The 13,152-nt window shown below is 37.2% G+C and overlaps 1 protein-coding gene across 1 annotated transcript; it reads left to right on the top strand.

The window, feature by feature from the left end:
* Window positions 1-395: 395 nt before the first annotated feature.
* Window positions 396-10,121, top strand: LOC131855628 (hypoxia up-regulated protein 1). Its single transcript, XM_059206922.1, has 9 exons — window positions 396-560; window positions 659-975; window positions 1,612-1,754; window positions 3,543-3,703; window positions 4,102-4,256; window positions 4,685-4,895; window positions 5,688-5,920; window positions 7,241-7,352; window positions 8,264-10,121. Exons 1-9 carry the CDS (start codon window positions 546-548, stop codon window positions 9,674-9,676), a joined length of 2,760 nt encoding a protein of 919 aa, XP_059062905.1. The 5' UTR covers window positions 396-545; the 3' UTR covers window positions 9,677-10,121.
* Window positions 10,122-13,152: the final 3,031 nt, after the last annotated feature.

Here is a 13,152-nt window from a genome sequence, read left to right on the forward strand (position 1 = left end):
TTGGGCAATAGCAAATATTCATTAGACATTTTTTTTAATTTAATCAACTTATAAGTAAAACAATACGTCTAATAATGTCTTTTTCTTGAGTTTAGTTTTGTTCATATTCATTCTCTAAGAACGAGACACGCTACTTAGTCGGTTGTCTCTTTCTACGAAGTTATTTGATGAATATGTAAATAGTAACTCGAAATAGAAGACCAAAATAAAATTATACATTTAGTAATATAATTTCTGTCAATTCGAAATAAATTAATGAAATATACCAGATTTGTAAAATAATTACTAATCTCTTAGTAATCATAGAGGAAGAATCATATGGTAATCATTTAAATTTTTTTCTTATTTCATCTGGCAATTACGTCTATCACTACAATTGACTGAACTGACCAAAAAGAAGAAAACACGTTAAACTTGACGTGGACTAAAGTATCTGGATCATACATTTTAGCTAAATATTAATATAGAATTTACATGCTGTATCTTCTTAAGTGAGAAAAGAATAGCTCTAATAAAACTTATAAATGTTTACTTCTTGAAACAACATGCTGAAGAATCCTGTAAGTCCATACTTTCTCTTAAAACATTAGATCTTTATCAACCTATTTTCCGGAGTAGCTGTTTTTCATTTATTAATTTTGTTATATTTACTTCACAGAAAATGTATGCTGCGTTGTGCGTGGTATTGTTACCATTACTTTTAAGTCAAAAAACCGATGCGGCTGCGGTAATATCAATAGATTTGGGGTCAGAATGGATGAAGATTGGTATCGTGTCACCGGGCGTTCCGATGGAAATAGTTTTGAATAAAGAATCCAAGAGAAAGACTCCGGCAGTAGTAGCATTCAGGGATGATGTGCGGACTTTTGGGGAGGACGCCGTGACCGTTGGAGTACGATTCCCCAAAAATTCTTACAAGTATTTATTGGATCTGCTTGGGAAGACGTATGACCATCCCTTTGTGCAAGCTTACAAGTAAGTTTATATTACTCTTAAAATTAATCTGTTTTAAGTAGCATATTGGACAGTTATTTTTCCATATTTACTACAAGTTATTAATTACATTTATTTTTTTCAGAAACTTTTGTATCAGTAATTATTACTTTTCATTATTGGAAGTAAAAAGCATATTCTATATATATACTGATAATATGAAACATATAAATAGCATAACAATCATAGTTTTTTTGGATTGAAGTTGTTTATCAATATTAATCTTCCAATCATAGTTTTTCTAATGTTATCTTGTTTTATCATAGCATCATGCTGTAGCAAACTAGGAATTTACTAAAACTTATTCCTTATTTAAATATTGTTTTAATTAAGATATTTACTTTTTTTTTATCACAGAATCTTTCATTTCATAATATTTAAATTTAGTTACATCAATATGTTTCATTTAAATTCCTAGGTACTTATGAGTATGTACTTACATACAAAGAAAAATATATGTATTCTGATTTGGCTATTGTTAATTTACATATATGGTGATAGATAAATTTTAAAATGATTACCTTTTAAACAGTGAAAGATTTTTCTAATATTTGTATAGGTTCAAGAAATAACTGTTCACATACACACAAGCTCAAACTTAGTGTTATTTCTTTCCAGGGAACGTTACCCATATTACAATATAGTTGCCACAGATCGTGGTACACCAGAGTTTATTCACGATGAAAATACAAGGTTCACACCAGAAGAACTCATAGCACAACTCCTGGCCAAAGCTAAGGAGTTTGCTGAAATTAGTCATGGTGAGTGTCTTGAAAATTTACTTAAAATAGTACTTACTAACTGTGCCTGTGACTTTGTCTAAATGGAATAGTAACCTGGACCAAATAAAGAAAAATATCTAATAAAACCTAAAAAAAAACCTGCAACTTTTTTTTGCAACATTTTAGCTTAAAAAATGATGAATGCCTATACAAACTTCCATTTTAAATGCAAAAGTAACTTTGTTTGTCTATCTGTCTGTAAAGCATTCATGCCAGAACTACTGAACAGATTTAAATGAAATTTGGTACACAGTCTAGACCCTGAGAAAGAAGATAGAAGCTTATATTTAATATGAAGAAAGATGTAAGGTGCTGAAAGGGGAGATGAATGGTTGTATGGAAGTATCAACATTTTTAAAACCAGGACCTTGAAACATATTTAGGTTATTGATTAAATTTAAATAAGTAGTTTATTAAAGTAATTATATGTATGTCTTCTTTTTAAAATAATTAGCCTAGATGTTTAAAAGTCACAGGAACATCTAATTTACAATTTGTTAATTCTGTACTTAAATTTAAATTTATATATAGTTATTTATAAATTATATAGTTTGTTTAAGTTATAGTTATTTAAAGGTTCTTAAGGTGTGAAGATTTTTTTCGAAATAATTTTTATCTTTAATGCTAATTAAACATGAACTTGAACAGATGTAATTGCTATTATTCAAATTAAAATTCAAAAATCAAAATATCTTTATTCATGTAGGTCTATTACAGACTCTTATGATATGTCAAATGTACTATTAGTTCGGAATGATTTCGAGATGAGAAGAACTGACAAGAAACTCAGCTCATATTTTTTTTAATAGAAGTACTACTTAGAGTTTGGCAACAAAATAATTGAAATTCTTTTGTTTGATCCAATTAATTTAATGGTTATATGGCTCACAGTGTACATTGAAGTTATTGATTTTATGTCAAGGGCCACTCCAGTATTATTACTTTAATCATCATATGTAGAACAACTATTGATAATGAAATTTCATAAAAAACCTTTAAAAATTCTGTTTAATAATGTATCTTTATCAAGCTCTATCAAGTTTCCTATGATGTAGTTACTGAGAGTAAATTGTTTTTATTTCCCACATCTCTTGCTTCATTCAGTTCTGAGGATATAACTCCTCCACCAAATCTAATGTGATATTATAGTAGGGGTACCCTCATGGTTAATTTATTTATATCTTCTTTATTGCACTATTTAATTGAAGATCTATTCTCTCAAATGAATTTAAAAATGAATCTGTATTATTATAAACATGTATAAGCTTATTTAAAAAGATATATACCAGCTCAGTTTCTTTTCAGTTCTTCTCAGCTCAAAAGTACTTTAAATTGATGGTAGATTTGTCATTTCTTAGGATTCTGTAACAGACTCCATGAATAAAGATGATTTGATTTTATTTGATACCAATTGTACAATAATAATAATATTTTTATGTATTTGCTTAAAAAACACAGTATAAAAGATGATAATTAAAGCTTAGTATCATGTGTTTTGCCATAGTAATGGCATGCAAAAATAGTATTGTTTAAAACTATACAGAATTGCGAGCTTAATGCCATAGGCATTCTCTATCAGCTAACCATTGGCTAATTTCTGGTGATCTTACCATGATGGGCTAACTGACCTGACTTCATGCTCGTCACTATTGTACTCAAATGGCATCACTACAGCGTATATGATTATAGTAAACGGGTACTGTACAGAATTTAATGATTATTGATTGAAGATCGCGAACTAAACTTCAAATGTTATTGTCAATACAGGCCAACAAATAAGTGAATGTGTGATCACGGTTCCTGGTTACTTCAATCAGGTAGAACGCCGCGCGTTACTGGAGGCCGCATCTCTGGCTGGGCTCAATGTACTCCAACTGATAAATGATTATACCGCCATAGCTATTAATTATGGAATATTCAGGAGAAAGGTAAGTTTAACAGTAATAATTTATTACTTGGTCTGGGGTGTAAATTGATACTTCACCATGAAGTAATCTTTGGGGAGAGTATAGTGTTTTTGTCATAGCAAGTGTGCAATGCACACATACACAGTAGAAGTACATTCATATTACATTTACAGCAGTCTTTTACATCCTAGATGAAACTCCTGAGTTTTATTCACTACACTACAAACCCCTACACTACAGAACATGTAGCAGTGGTCATGATTCATACCACTACCATTGTGCTACTGTAAAAAAAAACTCAGATATGACAGCTGATAGGGATCAGTGGCAGAAAAGCCGATATACTGCGCCGACCCCAAATATTGGGATAAAGGCAAGGCAATGATGAAGATGTGATGTAGAATTACTTGTATTTTTAGGAAATTAATGAAACTGCCTGGCATACACTATTCTTTGACATGGGCGCTGCTTCCACTAAAGCGGCCTTAGTTGAGTATAAAACCGTGAAGACAAAGGAGAAGGGATATGTAGAGACTGTGCCACAGCTGCAGGTCTTGGGCGTGGGCTTTGATCGGTAAGTTTGTCTTTCACTCAGGCCTTATATGGTTTAGTGTCTTATACTATCGCACTACCAAATCTATAGGATTTATCTAGATATATATAAAATATATATACTTACTACACTATACTTACTTAGTATTTAAATGTAACTTTCAAATAATATTTTAAAGGTTATTTGTAAATCATGTTTTTCATATGTTGTTTTTTTCAATAGTTTATATGCTGAGGTTTAGGATAGAAACAATATATTATATATAAATATTTCAATAAATATTACATTTACATATAAATACTTCTTATTTAAAGGTACAAGCAAGGAATATTCCTTGAATTTCTGATTATAACTTCAAAATTGCATCATCTTATATTACCGTTACATCGTCATACTATTCGACGCCGTCGCATCTGTTATTGTTTTAAAATTCGTGACTTTGTATTTAGGACTTTAGGAGGTCACGAAATAACGTTGCGTCTCCGAGAGCATCTCATTAAGGCTTGGGAGGCTAATGGTGGCGGTGACGTCAGATCTTCTCCACGTGCCATGGAGAAACTTCTCAGGGAAGCTGAAAGGCTTAAGATCGTTCTGTCCGCAAATACAGAGCATTATGCACAGATTGAAAGTCTGTTGGATGATAAGGATTTCAAACACTTGGTAATTTATTTTACTTTTTTTTAAAGAGAAATTTTAAAGTACCTTTTATATTTTATCCTCCTTTTAACATATCCTTTGATTTTTTTTTATAAAACTCAAATTTCAAAATTTGTGTTTTTGTTAATGGTATACCAAGCTGTTCGTTAATATTTTTTATACTAAGAAGGAATCATTAATTTATGTCGTCGTTGCCAGTATTACTTTTATTTTTTCGGACTACTCTAATACTGTATGCTGTTGTAAGATATTCTGGCGAGTGCAGATGGTACTCCAAACCTGCGGAAGGACGTATGGAGCGGCTGAAGGCCAACTCCCGCCTGAAGGATATGTCTTTAGTCTGAGTACACCATTAGGGGTTCGAACCTACGCTCAGATCGTTGTAACTTCGATCCACGTTTGAATTGGACGGGGGATTGAGGGGCGACCGGGGGCACCGGTGTGGAGCGCTCAGGTACGCCTAGGCGCTCGGTTGATTGTGCGGTATGGTGTGGTTGAGGTCGTCGTCTTCGCCGGCGAGGACGGTGTCGTGTGTGTGTGTAAAAGCGTTGTCGGGGACCGAACTGGTGTACCCGTAGGGAGATTAACTGCCGTTATGGGGTCGTTGGGATCGATAAGAAGGTGCATCGAACGGCGTCGTCGCGCATGTTGGAAAATGTCTCCTCGGTGTGTAGTCGATCATACTGAGTCTGTATGGTCGACTACTCACCCGCTAATCTCACCTGAACCCGCTTATAGTAAGTATTACTGACTATAAGCGGGTCGGATGCTGAGCTGTGAACACGTGTGGTGCAGGTGAGCCGCAGCGAGCTGGAGGAGCTGTGTGCAGACTTGTGGGCGCGAGTGGCGAGCGTGGTGCAGCGCGCCGTGTCGGCCGGCGGCGGCGCGGGGGCGGGCGCGCGCCTCGTGCTGGCCGGCGGCGCCGCGCGCGCGCCCGCCGCCCGCGCCGCGCTGCTCGCCGCCGTCGGCCACGAGCCGGCGCGGTCCATCAACGCGGACGAGGCGGCCACCATGGGCGCGGTGTACAGGTGAGGGCGGGGCGGGGCGGGGTGCGGGGGCGGCGCGGGGGCGGGTGCGCGCCTCGTGCTGGCCGGCGGCCACCATGGGCGCGGTGTACAGGTGAGGGCGGGGCGGGGCGGGGTGCGGGGGGGGCGCGGGGGCGGGCGCGCGCCTCGTGCTGGCCGGCGGCGCCGCGCGCGCGCCCGCCGCCCGCGCCGCGCTGCTCGCCGCCGTCGGCCACGAGCCGGCGCGGTCCATCAACGCGGACGAGGCGGCCACCATGGGCGCGGTGTACAGGTGAGGGCGGGGCGGGGCGGGGTGCGGGGGCGGCGCGGGGGCGGGTGCGCGCCTCGTGCTGGCCGGCGGCGCCGCGCGCGCGCCCGCCGCCCGCGCCGCGCTGCTCGCCGCCGTCGGCCACGAGCCGGCGCGGTCCATCAACGCGGACGAGGCGGCCACCATGGGCGCGGTGTACAGGTGAGGGCGGGGCGGGGCGGGGTGCGGGGGGGCGCGGGGCGGGCGCGCGCCTCGTGCTGGCCGGCGGCGCCGCGCGCGCCCGCCGCCCGCGCCGCGCGCGCGCCGTCGGCCACGAGCCGGCGCGGTCCATCAACGCGGACGAGGCGGCCACCATGGGCGCGCGCGCGCGGGGTGCGGGGGGGGCGCGGGGGCGGGCGCGCGCCTCGTGCTGGCCGGCGGCGCCGCGCGCGCGCCCGCCGCCCGCGCCGCGCTGCTCGCCGCCGTCGGCCACGAGCCGGCGCGGTCCATCAACGCGGACGAGGCGGCCACCATGGGCGCGGTGTACAGGTGAGGGCGGGGCGGGGCGGGGTGCGGGGGCGGCGCGGGGGCGGGTGCGCGCCTCGTGCTGGCCGGCGGCGCCGCGCGCGCGCCCGCCGCCCGCGCCGCGCTGCTCGCCGCCGTCGGCCACGAGCCGGCGCGGTCCATCAACGCGGACGAGGCGGCCACCATGGGCGCGGTGTACAGGTGAGGGCGGGGCGGGGCGGGGCGGGGTGCGGGGGCGGCGCGGGGGCGGGCGCGCGCCTCGTGCTGGCCGGCGGTTCGTTGAACTGGACGTTGAGGTCGTCGTCTTCGTTGAGGAGGACGGTGTCGTGTTGGAAACATAGCGTTGCAAATATTACTGTAAGATAATAATTAAATAAAAACCTTTTTATATAAAAAATTAGATTAAAAATTTGAAATGTAACACTCGATGTATTAAAAATTCTTAAAATATTCGATATAGCTACATAAGTATGTCATACTTTTTTTTTATATGGATATTATATATGTATATTATTACCAATATTACAGTCACATAAAATAAAGTACTTATATTTTTTTATCGTCACTTGCAGGGCAGCAGCGTTGGCTACAGGTTACAAGGTGGCACCATTACTAGTACGTGATGCAGTAATACTCCCGGTACAAGTTGTGTTTAACAGGAGCGTCGATGGAAACGAGAAACTGGTGAGTTTTAAACATTAGAAATATCATTCTTAAAAACAACCCTGTATACATACTATGATTACTAATAATTTAGGATATGTTCCTGGTTAGGTTTGATACATTGTAAGTTCATGAGGGAGTCATATTTTTAGAAGTTGACCACAAATGTTTGATATATCTTTGTTTCCAACTTTATTTGTATCTTCAGGGCAGTTTAGTTTGTGCTAATCCCCGGCATGTGTTAATGTTTTTCTAACTCATCAGCAAATATCTATAATAATATTTTTATCTTGTTCTAGGACACGGTAATAAACAATGTTTTAGAATTCTATAAAAGTTTCCTCTGTAGCAAATTTCATTACAATTAAGTTCAATGTTGTATACATTGAACTTAATTGTAAACTTGTAATTTAAGTGCCCACCTGATGACCTAAATTTATGTACTGCGCTACAGACAACTCCGTCATGCCACCATGTCCAGGCCATCATTGTTATGTTATGACTCCGTAATTTCAATTGAACCTGTCATTTCACTACCACATTTCATATAAGCCTTATAACGCAAGGCAAGCTTGCAGCAACAGTAGGTGAGGCACCTCACTCACATCTGTTGATGTAGGTAGGTACATCTGCCTTAACTACTGTTGCCGCTTTACTGTTAAACATTTTGTACAGTCTACTATGGCTTTTTCTTTTATTTAATCTACCTAATGATATTATTAATTTTATTTTTATATGGGAGAGGGTTCAAATGCGACTTGTCTCACTTGATGGTAAGTGATTGCCGTATGGACCATATATCGTAGTCTATATTGTTTAAGAACATTACATTACACAAAGAACTGCTATGTTATCTATCTTTAGTTATAGAATTTGTAAATTGATTTATTAAAATTATAGATAGTATACTAATCAACATGTTATCTTTACAGATCAAGCGAACTCTCTTTGGCCCCATGAATCCTTACCCGCAAAAGAAGGTAATTACTTTTAATAAACATACAAATGACTTCAGCTTCAATGTAAATTATGCTGAATTAGACTACATACCATCAACTGAACTACCTTACATTGGCTCACTGAATTTAAGTCAAGTAGTATTAACTGGCGTTGGTGCGGCCCTATCGAAACACATTGGTGAAAATGTTGAACATAAAGGTATTAAAGCACATTTTAATATGGATGACTCTGGTATACTGAATTTGGTAAATGTTGAATTTGTTGCTGAAAAAACTGTCACGGAAGAAGAAGATAAAGATAGTACTCTGTCTAAGATAGGAAGCACGATTAGTAAGCTGTTCAGTTCTGACTCAGAAACGCCCGAAAAGCTAGAAAAGGCTGAAGAAAGACCCGAGGAATTACCTCAAGAAGGAGAAAAGAATGAAACGGCAAAAGCTAATGAAACAACTACTGAGAAACAAAACGCGACTGAAGCAGAAAAACCGAAACCTAAAATAGTTGTGTTGAAAGAACCCATACAAGCTGAAGAACAGATTTTGAATTTGCAGCCTTTGTCACCAGAACAGTTAAAGACTTCTAAATCGAAAATCAATGAGTTGAACACAATAGACAGGAAGAGGACAGAGAGAGAATCTGCACTTAATAATTTGGAGGCATTTGTGGTGGATGCTCAAATGAAAATGGATATGGAGGAGTATTCTGAGTGTGGTTCTCAAGAAGAAATCGAGGAAATAAGAAAATTATGTAGTGAAGTCTCTGAGTGGTTATATGATGATGGTTATGATGCACCTACGGAACAGTTTGAAGAAAAATTAGCGTTACTTAAGGACAAGACTAATTCTATATTCTACAAACACTGGGAACACAGGGAAAGGCCTGATGCTGTAGCTGCTATAAGAACAATGTTGAATAATTCTCAAGAATTCCTTACAATGGCCAAAAATTTCACTAAAGATGTTAATTCTGAAAAAGATATATTTACTGATGTTGAAATTGAAGTATTACAAAGTAAAATTGTAGAGACAGAAACATGGCTTAACAAATCTATTGCTGAGCAAGACGCCATAAAGAGAAACGAAGATATTAAACTGACTGTCGAAAGCATTAGAGAGAAGATGAAGAATTTGGATAGAGAAGTAAAGTATCTTATCAATAAGATGAAAATATGGCGTCCTAAAAAGCCAGCCAAAAAGGACTCTGATAATAAAACTGAAACAGTTGTAGAGTCAGATGAAAAGACGTCTGAAAAAGCGGAAACCCAAGAGGAATCGCCGGAGAATGCTCCGGAATCAGAGCAAGTGGTAGAAAATGAGAAAAGTGTCGACGAGGAGACAACGGAGACGCCGCAGTTATCTGACGGCAATGATGAACATTCCGAATTATAATAGTTGTGAGCGTACTAGTGAGTTGATTTAATTTATTAGTCTAATTTATTTTTTACTTTAAAACAATTGATTGTTCGTCTTTTTGCGCTAACAGTGACAACGGCCCATATAGTTTACGTTCTAAACAAGAAACTTATTGAAACTGAAATTAGACTTATTATTTGTTTGATTCGGGTATTATTATTGTGACATATAAAGGAATATCACTATTAGTTGAATATAATATGACAAACATAAAAGTAGACATAGTACAAGTAATGGCCAAATTAAACAAATTAATATTGACTTTGTATTTAAAGTATCATATTGGGACACTTCATACTGTGATAGGGTATCATTATTTAAAAAACTACAAACTGAATGACCATTTTATATATAGACTATCTGCATTTAATGTTTGTCTTAGGCTACAGATTACTGCCAAATTGAATTTGAAATATTTCGGATTTCTTATGTTATGTATCTATACGTTTATGTATCTTTTATAGAGGTTATTAGTAAACTACTAATAACCTCTATATAATATTTGAATGGTTCATAATTTAATTAATTTTATATACCCATTTGCAGAATGAAGTTCTTGTTTGTTTACAATCTGGCTTATAATTAGATCTACTCTATAAAACAGATAATGTATTATATATACATTGACTTAATGAAATCTTGCTTGTAAAAGAATTTGCAAATATACACAGTTTTAGGGAATTACTGAAATTCTCTGCATTAAAGAAAAAGATAATTAAGTAAATTAATCTAATTCTCTATATTCCATGAATTCTATATTTCTTACATTCGTCTGATTCTTAACATCATTTGCATCTTGGAGAATTCATTATTTAATTATAAAGGCAGCTCATTGTTTCTTTTAGGTTGTTATTTTTTAGATTCTCACCATTATTTTTCTTCATTACCCAAAATCCAAAGTTCTTTGCTAAATTTATTCAAACATTTATTTTGGCAAATGCACTTTACGCCAAGTCATTAAAGAGAAATAACTATACTATTCTTTGAGTTAACAATTTAAACCATTACCATAAGAGTGAGTCTATAAATTGATGTTAGTTTATTCTGAAATTTTAAATATATTTCTTCGTTTAAAGTGTTTTTTGCCTTTGCTTATTTTAGTAACAACCAGTTGTGAATTTACTGTTGCTTATACGGCTTCTTTGCTGCAAAACTTTTTTTAAGATAGACATAAAAAATCAATTAGAAAGTGGTCACTATTAGACACTACCACAAAATACTAACGGTCATAATTCCCTTAATTGACTGGATTCTGAAAGCTGAGATGGTACGTCTTGAAATTATATGACCAATGATAAAAGACATTTAATATTATTCAAAAACATGGACTGCCAACTAATTCAGAGAGTTGCAGCATTAACCTAAAACTTGTATACCAATATTGTATCATTTAAATTTGATACATTTGTGACATTTTATTTGTAAGTAGATATTGAATTTGAAACGGTTATACTATATAGTGCAAGAAGCGAACACGCTACTTAAATCTCAAACTGCGGTCGCTTCCTTCTGAATTCCATCAACAATTTACGCTAGGTATGTTAATAATTTGTTTATTTTTGTATTGTATTGTTTGAAATGTATTGTCTCAATTTTTTTTTACGGTTTAAGCAGTGGCCCCTTTAATTGGTAATGGACGTGAGAAAGTTATATTTATTATAGTTAATTAATATGTGATATATAAATGGCTATAAGTTCGTTGGAGTATTATGCTGTTTGTGCTACAGATTGTGTACGCAATTTAAGATCAATATTTCTCTACGAGCTCTGTTACTAATGTTTTTTTTATGAACCCTTATATTAAGATTTGGGACGACTCAAGGGTCGGCTACGATTTACCATCAGTGGTTTAAAAAAAACTAATTTAATGTTATATATGCTTATTTATAGTTGTGTTAAAAATACGTTTGTTTTGTATGTTTTGTATATGGGGCTGTTCAAGTATTACGTAAGCAGATTTATCACAATTATTTACCCCCCATCCCCCGTTGTCAGCAAAAGTAAGCAAAGCTCTTACCCCCTCCACCCATGCTTACGTAAACATCTCTCAATTAATGTATTGTTTTTTAGCAAAGACAATGTGAGGGTTGCCATTCGTGTAAAAAAGTAAATTACGACCGATGACGTAATCATCATACAGACTCCCCCACCCCCATGTCATCCAAAATAAGCAAAGAAAAGACCCCCCGCCCCCCTATAGTGCTTACGTAATACTTGAACGGCCCCTATGTTGTAGATAGATCTTTATATATTAATTGAGAACTATTTAAAATAGTAATGAGAAATGTAACGCTTGGACGATTTTGTAGTTTAATGAATACAAAATTTTGTGGTAACATTATATCTTCATATCTAACATTTAACATTGAAATTAGCTTGTAAATTTATTAATATTTTTTAGTACTAATCTATACAGCCATGTTAAGAAAATATGTACATGTTATCTGTTACATGTGCTGTCTAGTTTATCACTAATGATTTTTTTTTCAAATCTTCTATTAATACAATTTCGTCTTCTTAATAATCTTCTCCCAAATGTTATTATTGTCAAAGTACGTACTGAAAAAGTTAAATACTATATTTAAGTGTAATAAACATCTAATTATAGCTTGTACAGCATCTGTAGCACAGCAATGAATTATAACGTCGTAAGTGAGATTTGTTCATACCCAGTCGCAAATCAAAATGAATTATACAATGACAAAAATATTATTGTTGTTTTAATTTTTTTTTACTTAAGGAAATATAATGAAACTCATATATGGTTTTTCTTTATTTATTTAGGGGCTTAGGATCACCATAGTGGGCATGTTAGCTCTGTCATAACTAAAAAAATAAATAAATTAAATACGTTATTTTTATATTTACATCTAAAGATTTTATTTTCTTAAAAAAAAAGCAAATATATCTGATTGTAGCCATAATACTGATGGCAGATGGAACGAGAAAAGAAAAGAAAAAAAATCTACTTCTATATTATATATTACCATTTCATTTAAACCAGCTATGGTATTTCCGAACCGATACGATATTAAAACCTTGAAGAATAGATCTTATTCCTTCTTAAAAGGCTGGCAACGCATTTGCAATTCCCCTGGTGTTACAGGTGCTCATGGGCGGCAGTAATCACTTACCATCAGATGAGTCGCAAGTTCGTTTGTCCCCTATGCTATAAAAAAATGTTTTTCAACAAACTTATAAATTAAAAAAGATTGTTTTGATTGAGATTTCTGTAATATACTTTGTTTATTATATAAATAAAGTTTGTTTAACATTTAATTTTCATTTTCCTTCGTTCAACATTTGAGGGAATGCTTTAAGAATAAGACAAAATTTTGTCATCAGTACAATCATAAATTTGACAATTGGGGGAAACTTCATTTCATAAATTATTTCAATGAAATTAAATATGGGAACATAATCCAAGCGCTATGATGACTACATATTTACGG

Source organism: Achroia grisella, unplaced genomic scaffold (genome assembly GCF_030625045.1).
Source record: "Achroia grisella isolate CSIRO2021 unplaced genomic scaffold, CSIRO_AGI_Agris_v1 utg146, whole genome shotgun sequence".
In the NCBI taxonomy this organism is placed as follows: Eukaryota; Metazoa; Arthropoda; class Insecta; order Lepidoptera; family Pyralidae; genus Achroia; species Achroia grisella.